The 20020-nt window shown below is 37.9% G+C and overlaps 1 protein-coding gene across 1 annotated transcript in view; it reads right to left on the bottom strand.

Moving 5' to 3' along the window:
- Positions 1-19700, bottom strand: part of LOC131819541 (rho GTPase-activating protein 20-like) — a 30315-nt gene extending 10615 nt beyond the window's left edge. The window contains exons 1-7 of the mRNA XM_059154727.1: positions 19564-19700; positions 18268-18438; positions 11800-11949; positions 9569-9610; positions 8857-8941; positions 3947-4024; positions 1498-1564 (exon numbers count right to left, since the gene is read on the bottom strand). Of these exons, the coding sequence (XP_059010710.1) occupies positions 1498-1564; positions 3947-4024; positions 8857-8941; positions 9569-9610; positions 11800-11949; positions 18268-18438; positions 19564-19628 (658 nt within the window). The 5' untranslated portion in view covers positions 19629-19700. The remainder of the gene's footprint in view (positions 1-1497; positions 1565-3946; positions 4025-8856; positions 8942-9568; positions 9611-11799; positions 11950-18267; positions 18439-19563) is intronic.
- Between the last annotated feature and the right edge of the window lie 320 nt (positions 19701-20020).

The raw sequence follows: 20020 nt of genomic DNA, 5'->3' as shown, positions 1-20020 counted from the left end.
TCACCAAGATAACCAGGAGATAATCTGCAACTGAGAATTGAGAGCATTTTTTAAAATGGAATGCATGTGGAATGCTGCTAATGGATCAGCATGAATGACAGGCTCTCCAGATTCCTCAGAGATGCCTTTGTGTGTGAAACTGCTCAAAGTCTGAAAAGTTATCATCTACATTGTTTTACCTAAATTAATGCAATTTATTAAAATAAATATATTTCAGTATTTTTTTCCTTTTTATTGTTGACCGACTTTTACAAAGATGTCAACATTAATACAGAACATGAAATGGGGGGTAGGCTTTGTCCTCAGCTATGCGCTTGGTGACTCTCTGTATTCTAAGTGTGGGAATATACATTCCATAGAAAGAAACTGGTTGTTTAGATTTCCAGATCATTGGAAAATATCCTTTAGATAACTTTAAAAAGAGTAATACCCTCAAAGGATTATTTTCTTTTTAAGACTCTATTTATTTGTCAGAGAGAGAGAGTACACACAAGCAGAGGGAGTGGCAGGTAGAGGGGGAAGCCCGCTGAGCAGAGAGTCCTGACTCAGGACTCGATCCCAGGACTCTGGGATCATGGCCTAAGCCGAAGGCAGACACTTAACTGACTGAGCCACCCAGACATCCCACCTCACAGGATTATTAGAAAGATAAAAAAAAATTGCATATAAGAAGGAATGATATAAGATTTCTAGCAAAAATCATTGTTGCCTTTACCATACGTTACTACTTCAAGGTCTGTTACATATCCTGTCCTCTTTCTCTTGTTTTTTATTCCTTTTATTTCTAGTAAGCACTGAACAATTTTGCTAATCCAAAGATCTATTTTTTTTTTAAGAAAACTTGTGCTAATAACTATCTTAGGAGAGGTATAAAAGGTTTATCAATAAACTTAAGACTGATGGAAAAAGCCTGAGAAACAGCAAAGTGCAGGTAGTTTAGTCAGTGAAGACTTGAGAAGTTTAAGCATGATTATCTCATTTTCTTTATGATGCTGAGAAGACTTCTGGGCACATGGCAGGTGTTAAATAGATACCTATACCTAGATTCACAGCCATGACTGGATTTTAGAGGATTTTCACAAAATAGAGGCTATTTAGTAGTTAGGAACTGGAATTCAAGACTGGAATATGAAAAATGAATGTATGGGAAAAGAAATTCCAATCCCTTTTGTTTTCATTCCTAAGTGGGTAAATAAGTAAGCAAATAATAAATAAACAAAAATTTTTCAAGACAGCTCTGTTTGTTGGGTAAAAAGTAGTAGAAAAGAAAAATTTACTAGCCCTAACTAGGCCATAAGCTGCTGAATGAGGAGATGTCATCAGTGTCTGGGAAGAAGTAAGTACCTGGCAATTATTTAATAAATGTGTGAGTGAATACTGCATGTGATTTTTACTTTTAAGGGTATTTAAGCTTAAGACAGAACAAGCATTACTTTGAGATGTAGGGTTACAATTTTGAACCTAATCAATCCCATCTTAGGTTTACCTGACACTTACCACTGAGTGGGTGTGGGGCCGCTTTCTTGCCAGAACTCACCCACAGCTGGTAGTCTTTCTCAGAGCCCTTGGAGACAAAAAGAACTATGCATCATAACAAATCTTTAACAGTACTTGAAGAACACATTTCCTTAGCATTTCTGTGTTTCCAGAAAGAAAGAATTGGCACCAGTATAAATGCTGTTTGGTCCATGGAGGTAGCTATAGTACTTGTTCACTTGATTCCCTTACAGCCACCAGTAGACCATCCCACATTCTTGCCATTTTTTACAAAGGCCAGGAGACCACAGTACAATCAGCTCCTCACTGTATAGGTGGCCTATAGCATAAGAAATCACAGTTGTGCCCCCTCACTAAGGAGGAAAGGGCTTATCTCAGAGTGCTGCCTTCTGCTGTCTCTAGACTCCTTGGGTATGTTAGCTTTTGCCTTCATATGTCTTGCCCAGACATGCATATTGTCCAGAGAGACCTATACCCTGCTATGACTATTTCTGAGCAAAGTAACTTGAAAGGCATCAATAGGTCAGCAGCCCTGAGCAAAAGGAGATGAATGCCCAAGGGGCCTTCAGGAGATAGTAGACTGAAGTTAGCCACTGGTGGCGGTAAGCCCCACTTCAGGGAGAGAAAGGAAAAGGAGTCTACCTTAGACAACATGTCAGAAGCAGAAAACAATTACTCCCCAGCAGAATTACTGCCTAGTAATGCTGGAAATCCCACTTGAAACAAACAAGTCTAAATTATAAAGATTGCTGAACTATTTTAAAGAGACATCCAGGAGACTAAAGCAAAAAATGTTTGAAATAGTTGTTGGTGATAGGTACTATGCTTGTCCTTGACTCCTGATTAAAAATCATGGCCTTGCCCTTATGAAGGAAGGTCATAGGTACGGACACAGATACAGAGCTAAATCTTCTCAAAATTGTATTGCAAATAAGAAATGAGAGCTAATAAGGTAGGTAGGGTTTGGAAATGTTATTCTGTAATCCTTTTAAATCAGGTATACATAAAGCCAAACAACCCCAGTTCTTCATTAAAACAGCAATTCTTTGTCTAGTGAGATTGATCATTTTGTGCAAAGGAATATCACAAACATGCCATAAAATGAGATATATCATTAATTGATCTCCCCAAATTTATCCCTAAAACCACTCACTCTCTTTCCAAGATTTAGTTCTTATTTAGAGTATATATATCATACAGGTTAGAAATCAATGTAGAGATGTGCTTTACCCAGTACATATAAATACAATTTTATTTTGGATGTATTATTAAATTTTGTTTGTTCAGAAATAATTGATTTCTTATGCCAAATTCTGGTTGCTCTGAGTTTTTAAGGGGCTTAATTACACCATTGGGTCAGATAGAATTTAAGTAGGAATCTTGTAATTATGTCATGTCATGATAGCAAGACATTTTCAAATTTATAGAGGATTTTTAAATTTTATTTTTCTAAAGGTTTTATTTATTTATTTGACAGAGAGAGAAAAAAAGAGAGAGAGAGAGCACAAGCAGGAGTAGTAGCAGAGGGAAGGGGAGAAGCAGGCTGTCTACTGAGGAGGGAGCCCAATGAGGGGCTCAATTCCAGGACCCTGAGATTATGACCTGAGCCAAAGGCAGATACTTAATGACTAAGCCACCCAGGCACCCCTACAGAGGATTTTATATAAGAAGTTGTGCTTTACAAATGCTCCCTTCAGTTCTGTCCAACCATTATCACTCTCCCTCTCTTTTTCCTCAGAAAACCTCATCATCAAATATGTCCATATCTTTCATAAAAAAAAAAAAAATCCAGCAACTCACACCAGTACCATCAAAACATAAAGGAAAAGGTAGTTAAAACCAAAACAAGATGAAAGTGATATGTTCTCATGGTCTTATTCAGAACTTGTCTTCTTCCTTACCAGTTCAAAATGGGCGTGACCCACCTCATCCCAAGGAACCGCATCAAGAGGAGGTAGCTTCTAGCCATGTGGTGTTTATGTCAAAATGTACAACCAAACATGTAATTCAGGGTTCATCAAACTGGGATTGACTCCTTGGGTGAGAACCAGGGTAAATAGGGATGGGAAGGAATCCGAAATGAAGACACAGAAAGAAGAGTCCAATAGAGGAGGAAATATTTAGAAACTTAGAAATATTTTATTGTCTATGTATAAAATAAATAAAATAAACTGCATGTTGTTATTAGTACTCTAAAATTATAGCCCAGTTTTATTCTATGACTTTGAATTTGCAGAAAATTAAAAATGGCAATGCAAGAATAGCACCACGTATAGGTTAATAATATAGCTTTGCTGCCTTCAATTTCTAAATTTGGAGGACGAAATAGGACTATGATATCTATAATAATCAGCTGTTTTATAATGGGAGGTACACAACACATGCACACGCATGAATCTCTAAAGTCAAAGTTGGTTTTTAAACTAAAAATAATTTGCAGGCAACTTACAGTTATTCCTAGCATTCGTAGTGACATGTTGATAATGTCATTCACTGTGTCTGAATTTGTTGCTGTTACAGTTACAGACTGGAAAAAAGAAATAAGAAAGATTGCTATAAATTTTTAAAAATTTAAAGCAGGTGACCAAATTATTATTGCCAAATTATTATCCATACTCTAAAGGCAATGCTTGTTCAGGTAATGACAAAGTAAAACATAAGTAGAGCACACACCCATAATAATATTTTCGTTTCTTTATATAATATGAAACTAGTAGGAAACATTTCAGTAAAACATATATTTCCCTTCAAGGATTTTTGGCACACAAAATATAGGAGCTTAAACAAGAAAGAGAAAAACTGAGAATTCCAAAAGGGGACATGGCCTGACCCTCGGCTCCTATGGCTATTTCCAAAATGGAGGGGGAAGATAGTTTAAAAAGGAGGAGCTCTTCCTGAGTTATGTTTTTTTTTTTCGTATGGCTTTCTTTCTTTGTAATTATATAATCAGTATCAGCAAAATCAGAATAAGAACTGGCTATGAAAGACGTTTTTTTAAAAACTACTATTTAGTCACTACTTTCTCTGTACCAGCCATCATGGTTACTAAGCTTTCCATTGTTGAAATCTGTTGAGACAAATAAAACCAACAAGTCTAGGAAATGAGACTGAAAATTTTAGAAGTTTATATTCTATTCGCAACTCTGACAGTGAGTAGTTACTTATAATAGCTCTACCTTACACTGAGAAACTGCCTCATACAACTAGGAAAATAGTTTACAGAAAATCACCTGAAAGGGATTGATAGGAATCTGAGGTGATACCTGTAAAACTATCTGAATTTCAAAAGACATTTTAAAATAAGACAATATGTAACCAACTATGCATACAGGTTTTATAAAATTATTAGGCAAGGAGGCCTCTGTCCTTTGAGAAACAGTGCATAAAGAAGACAAACAGTACAAGTGGACACCCACAGGCCTTAAAAAATATTAAAAACAAAGTTAAAAGAAACTTGTCCTTTCATTGTATTTTTCTTCTTTTGAATTGAATGCAATTGTTTGATATGACAGATGCCTCAAAAGTTGTTTGAAAATTGGACTTTTTAAAAAAATTTTTTATTTTTATAAACATATAATGTATTATTAGCCCCAGGGGTACAGGTCTGTGAATCGCCAAGTTTACACATTTCACAGCACTCACCATAGCACATATCCTCCTCAATGTCTATAACCCTGCCACCCTCTCCCTACCCCCCTTCTCCTGGCCACCCTCAGTTTGTTTTTGAGATTAAGAGTCTCTTATGGGGGACGCCTGGGTGGCTCAGTGGGTTGAACCACTGCCTTCGGCTCAGGTCATGATCTCGGGGTCCTGGGATCAAGTCCCACATCGGGCTCTTTGCTCAGCGGGGAGCCTGCTTTCTCCTCTCTCTCTGCCTGCCTCTCTGCCTACTTGTGATCTCTCTCTGTAAAATAAATAAAATCTTTAAAAAAAAAAAAAAAAGAGTCTCTTATGGTTTGTCTCCCTCCCAATCCCATCTTGTTTCATTTATTCTTTTCCTACCCCCCAAACACCCTACATTGCATCTCCACTTCCTCATATCAAGGAGATCATATGATAGTTGTCTTTCTCTGATTGATTTATTTCGCTAATACCCTCTAGTTCTCTGATTGATTTATTTCGCATAATACCCTCTAGTTCTATCCATGTTGTCGCAAATGGCAAGATTTCATTTCTTTTGATGGCTGCATAGTATTCCATTGTATATATATACCACCTCTTCTTTATCCATTTATCTGTTGATGGACATCTAGGTTCTTTCCACAGTTTGGCTATTGTGGACATTGCTTCTATAAACATTTGGGTGCATGTTGCCCCTTCAGATCACTACGTTTGTATCTTTAGTGCAATTGCTGGGTCATAGGGTAGCTCTATTTTCAACTTTTTGAGGAACCTCCATGCTGTTTTCCAGAGAGGTTGCACCAGCTTGCATTCCCACCAATAGTGTAGGAGGGTTCCCCTTTCTCCACATCCTCACCAGTATCTGTCATTTCCTGACTTGTTAACTTTAGCTGGTGTGAGGTGGTATCTCATTGTGGTTTTGTGAAAATCGGACTTTTATAAACAAAATTGCTCATTAATTTCAAACTACTTGAGCTTCAGGGATTATTTAAAAAAAAAGTGTTCAGAACTCAGCATAGGACTCAGAGCACCCAAATTCAAGGATATCCTATGTTAAATTGTCTAGAGGATTCAAGACAGGGTCTTAGCTTGAAATTTAGTTAGAAGTAATGGCTCTGCTATTTTTTTTTAATGGTGTCTGAAAGCCTTTCAATACAACTTAAAAACTCTCCCATGAAATATGTATTTATTTATTTATCAGAGAGAGAGAGTGCACAAGCAAGGGTAGCGGCAGGCAGAGCAGGTAGAGGGAGAAGCAGGCTCCGTGGTGAGCAGGGAACCTGATGTGGGACTCCATCCAGGACCTTGGGATCATGACTGAGCCAAATGCAGAAGCTTAACTTACTGAGCCACCCAGGCGTCCCTCCCATGGAATCTTTTTGAAGTAAAAATGGTATCATTTCTTTTATCTGGAGGTGTCTTCGGGCTTAAAATGAGTTTCTTGGAGGCAACATATAGATGGGTTTTGTTTTTTTATCCATTCTGATACCCTGTGTCTTTTGACAGGGGCATTTAGCCCATTAACATTAAAAAAAAAAAAATGGTATCATTGATTCTTCTCCTACCCACTTGAAGTGTGTAAACCTGGTGATTCACAGACCTGTACCCCTGGGGATAAAAATATATGTTTATAAAAAATAAAAAATTAAAAAAAATATGGTAAAGAAGGGGTGGGTGCCTGAGTGGCTCATTGGTTTAAAGCCTCTGCCTTCAGCTCAGGTCATGATCTCAGGGTCCTGGGATTGAGCCACATATCAGGCTCCCTGCTCAGTGAAGAGCCTGCTTCTCCCTCTCTCTCTGCCTGTCTCTCTGCCTACTTGTGACCTCTGTCAAATAAATAAATAAAATCTTTAAAAAAAAAAAAGGAAAAGAAAAACTCTCTTTTGAAATACTAACAATCACTCCTTAAATTTATCTGGTCTGCAAGATAATAATTTTCATGGCATAAGGAACACACTGTGGTTAAAATAATAATTTCAAGGATGTTGTAGGTTCTCCAAAACAGATAAATTCCAGTAGATAGAGCTCTTTCTAAACAAATAACTTCAGAAAAATAAACTGTTTTCTGAAATAATTTAAAAGAAATGTTACTTTCTTTTTTTCCTTTGAGTCAAAGTTTTACTTAATATATGAAGCAGGAAAATGTGATCAATTCTCAAGAGCTGAAACCAACCCTGAGATGATCTAGATGTTCAGACTGTTAGTCAAAAACAGCTATTATAATAATGCTTTATGATCCAGTGAAAATATGCTCATAATAAACAAAATAGAGGCATCTTAGCATAGAAATTAAATATATTTAAAAATAGAATTTTTTTGAAAATATCTGAAAAATATCTTAAAGGATAAATTTACTGACTAGGCTACATTGCATAATGGAGATGACAAACTGAAGTCTTATCTAACAGGAAAAAAATGCCATTTAAAGATACCCAAAGTATCTTGTAAATGTCTTACCTACTGCACTACAATTTCAGAAATCAAATTTCACACAAATAACTAGGGCAACTGGCTTGATTTTTTTCCCCTAATAGCATAAAGAAATTAGATAGAAATAGGGTGTTCCCTTAAAAGTGTCATCCCTCTGAGCTCAATTCAACCCTGATTTTCCTTGGAACAAAAGATTGTTCAAAATTCCTCTGCATGGGGCTCTTGGGTGGCTCAGTCGTTAAGTATCTACCTTCTGCTCAGGCCATGATCCCAGAGTCCTGGGATCAAGCCCCAGATTGGACTCCCTTCTCCATGGGATCCCTACTTCTCCTTCTCCCACTCCCCCTGCTTGTGTTCCCTCTCTTGCTGTGTCTCTCTGTCAAATAAATAAATCTTAAAACAAACAGACAAACAAACAAAAAAACCTCCTCTGCAGTTGACCTAACTAGTAAGTGAAATACGTGATCCTTGAGTAGATCCCGTACTAGAAAGGAGGCATTACTGAGGTCTACTGACAACAGATGGCAGAGTCAAGTATTATACTGGTGTTAGGTTTACTGAATGATAACTGTATGTTGGTGATATAAGAGAACATCTTTATTCTTAGGAAATACTTAGGTTTAAGGATAAAGGGCCACGGCATTTGTATGACCCTCAAAAATAAATATACACATACACTTACTAGAGACAGAGAAAGAAAACTAATGATAAAGTAAAATGGAGTAAAAATGTTACTAATTGGTAAATCTAGGTAATCTAGGTGAATCTAGGTGAATCTATAGGTGAATCTAGGTAAAGGTTGCATGAGGCATAAATTTTTATATTTACAACTTTTCTGTGAGTTTACAGTTATACCAAAGAAAACATCATGAGGGAGGGGAGTGGGGAAGAACTGTGGTGTGGAAACAATCCAGACCATTCTGTTTTTAAGTAGTGACCACTGGGGAAAAGTTTTAATTCTAATAGGAAATACCTGCATGTGTAAATCCCTTTATTACAAGCCAGTATAATTGCTATTAGAAGGATCCAGAGAAATATTATGGACATTTAACATGCAATACTCCTTCCATGCTTAAGTACTGCAGCATGGGTTCCTCTCGTGTCATATGACCTAGGATTCACTTTTTAAGTATACCTGTGGATGGGAAAAATGATACTTTTCTAAATTCTCTCTTCTTATCTTTTGCTCTCTTTTTCTTACGTACCCATCTCCCCCTCCCCCCATCTATGTCCACCGCTCTCTCTATCTCTTTCATTTTATCTGAATCAGGAACATGGAATTTAATTTTTGGTCTTAAAAACACTTACAGAGGCACAGTTCTTGATGTTCTCAGTGAAGATTTTTAGAGGAATGCATTCTGGTTCGTCCTTCTCTTTGGCTAGATTGATGTACCTAATCAAATTCAATGATAACCCAAAATAGAGGAGGATGAATTAGCTATTAGCTTACTTTCAAATCGATCTACGTGGCTAAAATTTTCAACATACTCTGTTATTTTTAAATTCATATAAATAAACTCAGCAAAATCAAATTATGGGTTGGAAGAAAGCATGCAATACTATTTCAGGAAAATAAGACTCAGAAAACAACAGGTTGCTCTTGTCCTGTGAGATCTGAGTAGCCCATCCAGTCCTCAGAGCTTTCCTGCCAAGACGGGAGGGCCAGCACCCTCAAGGGTAGGAATGAGCAGTTGCTTTGAGCATCACTCAGGAGAGTAAGCTGCACTTAACAAAATCCAATATATGTTTTGAGAATGATGTTAGCTCCAATCACTGGGTCAGAGAGAAGGGCAAGATGAGAGTGATAACCAGAATTTCATTAAAAATAAGCAATATATGCATGTAAATAAGGGTGGATTATTTGCAGTAGCAGCCAGGGTGCATCTAAAGAAGAAATTATTTGAGGGTAGTCTAACAATTCCTACTCAGGAGAGGGAGCATAGTGTGGGGGCACTGCTTTGAAGAGATTTATTCTTTTGTCATGGGTTAAAGATTTATACTATGTATAGTGACAAAATACCTTTGAAGGAAAGAATGCCATTTTTCCTTTATTTCCGAAGAGCTGCAATTTAAAAAAAATGGGGAAAAAATTAAGATATATACAATATTTATACTAACAAAATAAGGTCACCTTTCCAGAAAAAATAAAATATATATATATATATGTATATGTATATATTTTTATATCAGCAGCCTGTTGAGAAGGATGAGGATGCATGTGTTAAATCATCCTCTCCTCATGGCTGGGCTTTTGAGGGAATCCAGTCTTTTATGAGAGGTATTAAAGCCATTGGAAGTGGATCCTAAAGTGGAAGAAAATTTGGGTTCAAATATGAACACTTAATTGTGACTAGGTGATGCAAGCTATGTGACCATGGGCAGGCACATTGCTTAATCGCTCTGATCTTCAGTTTCCAGAAGAGGAAAAGGGTTAATTATACCCCAGAGTGTTCCTGCAGCTGCTAGTGTTATTCATGTTATTATTCAAATTAAATCATACATAAGAAATTTGGCATTTGGATGAAACTACCCTGGCCCAGAAACAAGAATATCTTTTAGGAACAAACACCTGTAATATTTTTATTTCTTTATACACATAACTGATTGTAATATGTTAAATTAGTTCCTAGAAAACATATGTGATCCTCTGAGCAAGAACAATGCAGCCAGGACTAAACTATTGCAGATTAGTATTTTCTCTGCTGAAGTTTTCACAGCATTTAATAGCCAAAATTGTGACTGTTTGAAGTCTCCTCCATACATGGCTTTATCACTTACTAGCATTTTGTATTGTGGTAAATTACACAAAATAAAATTGACCACTAATGCCCTTTAGTACATTCACAATTTTGTTCAACCATTGTGACTGTCGTTCCATGTCTGAACATTTTTATCACCCAAAAGTGAACCCGTGTCCATGAAGCCATCACTCTCCCTTCCTTCCTGTTCCTAGCTCCTGTACAACACATTTTGTGTGTTTGTTGAGAAACACTTGGGTTGTTTCCACCTTTTTTGGGGCGGGGTGGGTGGGTGGGTATTGTCAACAGTGCTGCTATAAACATCTGTGTTGTTTGGACGTATGTTTCTCTTGGGTATATATCTGGAGGTGGCGTTGCTGGATCATTTGGTAACTCTTTTTAACTTACTGAGGAACCACCAAACCGTCCACAGTGGCTGACACATTTCATACTTCTCCCAGTAGCACTGCTCCCCTCACCACCACCCCCCCGCCATCACCATTTTAGGGTCCCAGCCTGCCTTTGTGTATGGACACAGCTTCTAGTTAGCCATACCCACCAGAACAGTAATAAACAAATAGCAAATCTAGGCGCCAGGTGGTGTTAGAAATGTTTTCTCTATGTTAACACAGCTTTTTAGCTTTATAACATATATAAACCTGGCTTCCACATTTTCCTCCTCATTAGGGAAAAGAAGTTTCTTGGAAACTCCCCTGTCAAAGGCTCTTTACATTTCCAATTGAAACGGTTTCTTTCCATTTGGGTGTGGTTGTTTCAAACAGCAGATATAAGTGTTGCATGACCCCTGTAAACCCAGGAGTGTCTGCTCAGCATGTCCAGGGTACAGCACCACATTCCCTGATCCTCATGTCTCTTCATGTCCATTTAAGAATGTGTCTAGCACAACTAACCTCTACCCAGTGGAATTATACTTTTGATTTAGATGCTCACCTCTCTAGAGACACCAGCTAAGATAACTGGTACAAAAAAAAAAAAAAAAAAAAAAAGATAATCGGTACACAGCAATTCAGGCCACCTCCTATTCATTGACATGATTAATTTATTTGCCTACTTATGTACTACTTTTAAAGGAATGAACTTGGGAGTATAAAAGCAATTTTTCAAATTTAATTGGACTCTTTAATAGTACTTGCTCAAGAAAAATATGCCAGTGATTTAGAAACACAGATACCTCCTGGGAATTAGGAGGCAGGATATTGGAGAGGGGATCTAGAACATCACTCTCTTGATTCTCCTTCCACATATCTGGAACACCCAACTCCTCAAGTGGCTCCTAGAGCCCATTTTGGAAACCACTGACCAAAACCAAAGGAAATTACTCCAATAGTTTCCACTCTATGTTATCTACTTGCTCACATTTTTGGGGAAAGTACAAGCAAACAAGTGTCATTATAGGAGGTCAAAAAGTGTGTCACTGGCTTTGATATACAATCAAATTAAAATGTTTTTCTTTTTAACCCATGTAAATACAAGACAAAGTGGTAGGTCTTACCCAAAGGTGGCCACAAAGTTTTCTGTGGACCAGCCCATGACAAAGGACCTTTCAGTGTGGACATTGGCATGTCCCTCTTTGTCCATACAGTTGGCAGTCCACATGGTATTCAGTGGTATTTTATTTTCTATCTTGAAGTTTTTTTCGTACCTAGAAAGATACCCAAGCAAGACCTCTGTTAGTTTATTTCATAAATGTTATGGGAGCAGCTGTGCTCATAAGAGACCAGTTCTCACTGCTCCAGGGCAAAGCATGCCTCCCTCGTTGCTATCACCCTCTGTCCACAGCACAGCAAATGGTAACATGGGGTTTACAAAGTGCATGTTGAGCAAGGTCTGGCCTAGGAAGGTCCTGAAAATACTTCCTTGAATGGCAGCATGTAGACATTTTTCTGAATGTTGAGTGCTGAGTAAAGACTGTATCTTTTAGAGCTTTTTAAGAAAACCATTAATTCACTTATTACTGTAGGTTTGTTGCTTATTATATATATTTTTATGGTTATTATTATAGTGAATTATTCATTTATGATTTGCTTACTTCAAAAAGTATTTGAGGGGCTAACAAAGGTACCTGATACATGATTTCTAAAAAGACTAATACAATTTTTTTCTTAAGAGAGACAAACCAGGTGAGTGCCTGGGTGGCTCATTCGGTTAAGTGTCCAGCTCTTGGTTTCAGTTCACGTGGTGATCTCAGGGTCTTGAGACTGAGCTCCCCTGTAAGTCTCCCCTCTCAGTAGGGAGTCTGTTTCCTCTCTCCTTCTGCCCCTCCCCCTGCTAATGCTCACACTCTCTAAATAAATAAATCTTTAAAGAGAGAGAGAAACTGAAAACAAAAAATAAACTTGGATCAGAAGGATTTAAAAGTTACTTTCAACCTTAATTAAAAAAATTTTTTTTTCCTAGCCTTTAAAGCATAGGTTACTTTCTATTTCCCTTTCTTAAAATTTTGTCCATATCATTTTCCCACAGATTTTGGCTAAAATCTGTTAGCTTAGATTGAGGCCAATTTAAAAATCATCAGTCCATTAATCAGTCAATCCTAGATCAGTGGTCAGGAGGTCTTATATGTGAGTGATGGATACTTCCCATTTCTCTGAGGAGTCAGTGGTGAAATTGCTTTTTTATAATTTCTGCCTAATCTTCTTTGACCTCTAACATGAAAGCCACCATATTGATTAAGTTGGTTAATTCACAACTTTAACTCTCAGGTGGGCTTGAGAATTAAATAGTTATAAGCCCTGTGAGGAATGCCTAGGGAACTTGGGACACACCACTCTGGAATTCCTTACTGTTCAGAAACACACATGGAAACACTAAACTAAAATGAGATCAAAGACACCTCATGTGCAAAAATCCCTATGACTTCACTGATTCATGGAACAATTAAAGCTAAAACTCTCCAATGGGATGTATGAAATAAAAATAATTTTGCCGGAAGCCCACTTGAAGGATAATTTAGAGTCAAAGCTTATGACACAATAGATCTAAATTATCAGGTATCTGACTATCAGATAAAATCCTTATTCTAGATAATAACTCCAAAGGCAGTGTCAAGCTAAAAATATATGGCCAATGGGAAAGATAGACATGTATCTGTTGGTTTTTACAGGGTTTTTTTTTTTTCTAATGTAGATATAGACACCTAAGGTACTATGTGGAAACTTCCAAATACATTCACCTGGAAAAAGCCATTTCAGCAATTCTGTCCTGAGTTCAAGAAAGCCCTAAGATTATCAACTCCAAACCAAGGAGTTAACCCAAAGCCCAGAACATGGTTTCTACTTTCCTATAACATTTGGACCACTTACCATATATCAAGCACTGTTCTAAGTATTTTATAAATACGAATATTAAAAATTTAATCCCCAAGCAACAACACTAGGTGGACTCTATTAGCTCCATTTTACAAATAAGGAAACTTACAGAAAGGTTAAATAGATTGCCAAAAGCAAGAGACAGGGTTTGAACCCTGACAGCCTAACTCATTAGCCCATGTTTGTAACCACTTGGCCTCTGTGGTGCTGGCCTATATGGTTCCATGAAGTACCCTTCTCATCTTTCCTACCCTCAGCCTCACTTCGGTCCCCAGAGCCATCAAGCTTGCTCCTGGGATTTATCTGGGGAATAAGAGAATAAATCTCAAGACATTGTATTAACAAAGCTAGTTGCTTTCTTGGAAATATTTAAAATGTATTACAACAATTGAATTGCTTTATACAATTGAAGTTTTACACTTCAATGGATTCTTCTAGGGTCTTACTGTGTTTCTTCACTCTCGATCACTGACCCAACTAGATTAACTCCGTAAAAATTAGAAAGTATAAATCTAGTGTAAACTGACTCGAGCAGAAGGAAGAGGAGGAGAACTGAAGTTTTTACTTTTAAAAATAGTCCTTTATTATATTTTTATTTACATGATGGATATCATTCTTGCTTTCTGCTACCTCAACCTTTATGCTGGAAGGGAAGCCTCAGCATGCTATGGAAATTTACAGGAGTCTAAGGAGATTCTTTCTGTTCTAAGATACGAGTGTTGTCTTACAGATATTGGGAGTAGAGAGCACGGTATATTCTGTAAGTAATTCTTTGTAATTTCATTGATATTGAGTTAATAGTCATTTTCAACTTTTGACCTAAAAAATTTCATTTTTTGTCTCATTTTACATTCTTCAATAACTAAATATGAGGAATGTGATGTCTAAAGAACTAAGTTCAGTCCCTTCCTTTATGTAAATTCTTCATGGGCCTCTACTAGTAATAATATTTTAATATTTATCAAGCAATGCTATTCTTTAAAAAAGTAATAATTTTATTTGAAAAATAACTTATTTAGTATTTTAATGAATATCAAAAGTTTAAGGAAGATTCCATCTAACTTCAATTCTTGAGAAATTTCTAAAGTCATGTGAAAAAAAATGAAAAAGTCCTAATTTTCACTACTATTGACATCTTGTACAAGTAGAGAAATAAAATTTCTTTGTGAAGAAACAAACACTTAATTCTCTTTATTACTACACACAAACTAAATTCACTAATTTTGACTGAATAAACAGGTAGCAATTAGTCAAATACTTAGCCAACTCGTGTTAATTTCTATAGAATCAACCTAAAGATGAGAGAGTTTCCCGCTGAAGCCTGAAGTGAGCTGAGGTAAAATGGAAGCCGGGTCACCCACCCCCTTCTTATGGCTAACTGGAAAAACTAGGCACCAAATCAGATTACTAATTTGAACAGATCAATTCAGGGCATAACAAAATCCTCCAACTAAGAGCAAAGCATGATAGCAATGAAATCAGTTTATTATTGCAGGTGTTACTTCTTTTTAGTTGTTTCCCTCTAGGAAAAAATATATATTTTTTCATATTAACAGTGATCATAAATATGCCCATATATTTACTATTGGAATGATCTCATAGTCCTTTTATAAAAATTGTGAAAAAACTTGTACACCGCAGCAGCATGAAGTACCGCTCGTTACTGCGATGGACAGAATTGTGTCCCCTTCCCCACTGCTCGCCCGCATTCTTATCCTAAAACCGTCTTTGCCAATATGATGATGTTTGGAGAGAGAGTTTTTAAGAGGTAACTAAGTGTAAGAGGAGTCATCGAGGTAAGGTCCTAATCCAGTAGGATTGGTGCCCTTGTCAGAAGAGGGAGAGATATCTCTGTGCGCATGTACATGCAGGCACTGAGGAAATGGCCCAGACACAGGCGTGAGGGCAGCCGTGTGTAAGCAGAAACACAGCTCTCACCAGAACCTGACCCCAATGGTGTCCTGAACTTGGACTTTCAAAAATCTGTGTTCTCTCTGTACCAAGGGTCTTGATTTTATAAATCAAATTCAAGTGTCTCAGATCACTTACATTTTCTAATATTCCTAATGGATGTAAAAAGTATATAAGATACCTTTCAGGAGCTGAAGCTCTTTAAAAAGAACATTATTAAATACACTGATGTAGATTTTGTCACATCATAAAAACCCATGAGTAGACACAAAAATCTATATCAAAAGCAGTATGTGGAAGAAGAAAAATGTTCCACTTCTTTTGTAATAGTGAACCAACCAAAATAAAATTTCAGCTTTTAAAAGGATGCAGATCTCTTGTGGAGAAAGAACACTTTATATAAATTTTTTTATATAAAAAATGTTTATATAAAATTTTTTTATATATAAATTTGTCTTTATATAAAGTTTTTAGCAGAACACCATAGGCTCTGTAAAACCCAATGAGAGATAAGCAGTATTCAGGACAATAAATGTCTCCAGTAAGAAAAGAGAAGTCTTCTCCTTTCCATACATACTGTAATCATTACAAAGATAAAAAACAAAGTAAAAGAGAACATGTTCCCCTTACAAATCGAATGTGAGGGGTCTGCAAGGTCCCAAGGAGCAGGAAAGGAGTTTGCTATTTGTTAGCATATCTCTTGGACTGAACATGGAAGAGTACATCACGGAGTGGCAGGAAGAGCGTGTTCTTGCCTGGATGACAGGCCTGTTCCTGAGACTTCCTCCACCCCCATTTTCATTTCTGCAGCCAGTGGGTGGAGAGGAAGTTACACGAGGTATCTGTAATGCTCCTCATGTGGCCCCAATGTGCATCCTGCACATTTTAGCCTCCCATACTCACCTTGGTTATACAAAGAGAATGATAACTAGCCTGCATTTTTAAAAATAATGACTTGGCCCTCTAAGGAGGAAGAGAGTGCTTCATATGGGCTGCATGCCAGGACCTGGACAGTCTTCTCTCTGTCCTCCTCATGGCATCGCCACCTCCAAGGCTACATCTGTAGGCAATTTCACTCATCTCAAATATATTTTACTATTCCTATCTTTGCCTCTGATTTTTTTGTTTGTTTGTTTTTTGGGTTTTTTTTTTTTTTTTTGGACAGCTACACTTCATTTTTCAGTTCATTAAGCATTCTGACCTCTTACCAGGTACCAAACAGATTGGAGTTATTTGTTTTCTCAACATAAATCTTGATTTCAAAGAGTTCAATGATGAAAGAAAATCTAGGTGTTCGTGGAATGTTCAAAGAATTTCAGAAAAATAGAAAGACTAGAAAAAGCACCACATGTTGAATAAAAGCCTGTGCTTTGAAATAAATGGACCTAATTTCAAATGTAGACTCTACTAATTACTAATATGGTGCCCTGGGAAAAACCTTTAGACCTTTGAGTATCAAGGTCTTCTCTAAAACAAAAATAATCCCATCTGACAGGGTAGTTATAAGGTTGGACAAGATTGGGTACATGAAGTTCTTGGTACAAAACCTGACGTGTAGTAAGCCCCTGGTAAATTATCATTTACATCACTCAGATTGAGTATAGCATTTTGCCACATTAGTGCTTGCATGTCTTGCCTCTGGTAGGGCATAACTGGGAGCTGGGTAAAAGCGGCAAAAAAAAAAAAAAAAAAAAAAAGCGGGGGGTTAGTTTTTTTCTAGTGACCAACAAGCTTCTTGGTATTTGGTTTGTTGGAATATTCTTCGGCTTTCATGATGTTTTGTGACATCAGAGACATAATGGACATGATGTTTTGTGACATCAGAGACAGAATGGAAACAGAGATGGAGCAAGGAAACAGATGAACTCCCATCTACCTGCCTTCAGATATTTACTGAGCAATCATCAGGTTCCAGGCTGAGTATTAGCTCCATTTGTGTTCAGGACTAAAAGGAAAGCGCGCACAGTCGGTTCTATCTCTAGCATATGTTCCAAATCTGTCTGCTGCCTCCTTGATTTTACTGCACTCCCACGATGGAGCCCTTGAGAGCAGCCATCAGACTACCGCCCCCCTAACCAGTTTCCCTGCTTGCACTCTTGTTTACGCATCCATCCATCATCTACCAACTGTCAGAAAAATTTGCTTGAGCTATAAATCAAATTTGGTCAGTCCCCTAGTTAAAAATTCTTCTGCAAAATATTTCCTGTGAAGACTCTATGAGACTGGACCCCTGAGTACATATCACATCTGATTGCATGCCCCACGCTTTCAGCCCTAGTCAGATCACCCTTCCCTGAGCCCCCCTCCCTCCAAGGGGTCAGACTGCACCTGCCGGTCCCTCAGCCTTGAAGGTTCAGGCACCTTGTCTACCAATGTGGCTGCTTCTCATCTAGTTCTACCACCTCAGAGAGGTCCTCCTAGACTACCCCTGCTACATTCCCATCTTCTCCCCCCAGTCTACGTTCTATCAGAAGCACTAATCACTATCTACAATTCCCTCTTTTTATTTTTATCACTTGTCGATAAGTCCCTGGCAAGAGACACCTGTCACATTCTCAATTGTATTCTCTGTAGGGCGGGCATGGCATAAAATAAGACCTCCATAGGCACTTGTTTAATGAATGAAGGATCCAAACACTGGCAAAAAACAAAAGAAAAAAATGTCATGTCTTCCTATGATAAGGGTTCATGGAAATGTAACTTCGTGATCCTCACAAGAGCACGTAGCATAGCATACATACTTGGTGTTAGAGATCAGCAACACATCGCTGAACAAGAAGAGGTACCGCTTCTGCCTCCTCCAGCCTCTCTTGAGCTCCACGGGGCTGTGGATAATAAGCAGGGAACCGGCGGCAGCCTCAGATGATGTAACGCTTTCACTGTGGGTGTCCACCTCAACAGAAGAGACCTTCCTGCAACCCATCAAAGACCACAGAGCAGCACTAGTTTAATATACAATAGAGTTGTATGCTAAATGTCAAGGTTCACACAGCACTAAAATTTAGTCTCCACCCCCAAAACAGGGCACCAGAGCTCACATTCAGGGATTACTGAGTTATAGAAACCTGTTGAAGGAGGTGAGGTGGGGGCGCCTGGGTGGCTTAGTTGGTTAAGTGTGTGCCTTCGGCTCAGGTCAGGATCCCAGGTCCGGGGATTGAGTCCTGCAACAGGGTCACTGCTCAGCTTCTGCCTCCCCCCTACCCCACTCCTCTGCTCCTGCTCTCTCTCTCTCACATACATTCACTCTTTCTAAAATAAATAAACAAATCTTAAAAGAGAGAGAGAGAGATGAGGTCACTTGGGGAATTGATGCAGATGGGGAACAGTTTCATGGACAAAGACCTTGGGCAGGCCAACACTTAGAGGTGGGGTAGAGAAAGCAGCAAAGCTAACCATAAGCTGTTAGGAAGGGGAGAACCAAGAGGTAAAGTGTATTACAAGAAGGCAAATAAACCACAACAACGACGAAAAGGACAATTTGTGGCCTAATATAAAACAAAATGATATGGTGTTTGTGAAGGATTAATTACAACTTGCTTTCATGTTAAGATAAAAATGAAGACAACTGAAGATTCTGGAAATTGAACCCGGTATTATCCAAATCAATATTCACATTTGGGGGAAAAATTCTCAAAGTTCGACAAGAATACTGGAAACACCAAAAAGTTTCTGAACACAAGAGTTTGTTTAGCTATTACTTGGCTGAGCTCTAAGCTCTGATAGGACTTTCTGGTCATAACAGGTAAAACAAATCAATTGAACAGAACACAAAAATCCTTTCATAAATAGGACAGATATTTTCATAGACCTGGGAAAATTCTGTCTCGTGGAGCCAAGAAAGTGTCTCCCCCCAAGACTGCAACGCCTGCTCTCTTCAGCTCAGCAGCACTAAATCTTAGGAACCTGAGTAGCTTTTCATGAAGCTGGTGCTGAAGTTAGTCATTAGTTTACAAGTATTAGAAGAAACTAAAGAGAACAACACTTCCTGTTACCATCAGTCTGTTTGAGGCTCAAAAAGAGTAATATCAAAAGACTACCTTGTGCGGTGAAGCCTTGAAAGACCACCTATGAGTTCGAATGGCTTTCTGATTGACGTGAACATCGTTTTGTCTTCAGTTCTCGGGACTGAAAATCGAGTGAGTCTACAGCTCTTGGCAGAGTACTGTAAAATGCCTGAAGCCTCAGGATTCCACAGTAGCCTGAGATCACTGACATTATGACATCACGGATCTAAGGCTCATGTCATAACTGCCAAACTGACATACTTGTTTCCCAGTTTGGCCAGCATGTTTTGATTTTTTAAAAGTAAACCTCTTTAGTTTGAAATAACTATACATTTATGTGAGGCTATAAGAAAGAAGACAGAGAAATTACACCAATTTATTACAGATAGAGACTTCCAGACACTTCTATCACCACAAGGATCCTTCCTTTTAACACCACACAAACTTCCTCCCACTTCCATGACCTCTTTAATCCCTGGCAGTCACAAAT

This window comes from Mustela lutreola, chromosome 1 (assembly GCF_030435805.1).
Source record: "Mustela lutreola isolate mMusLut2 chromosome 1, mMusLut2.pri, whole genome shotgun sequence".
In the NCBI taxonomy this organism is placed as follows: domain Eukaryota; kingdom Metazoa; phylum Chordata; class Mammalia; order Carnivora; family Mustelidae; genus Mustela; species Mustela lutreola.
This window is presented reverse-complemented; position numbering and strand designations above follow the sequence as displayed.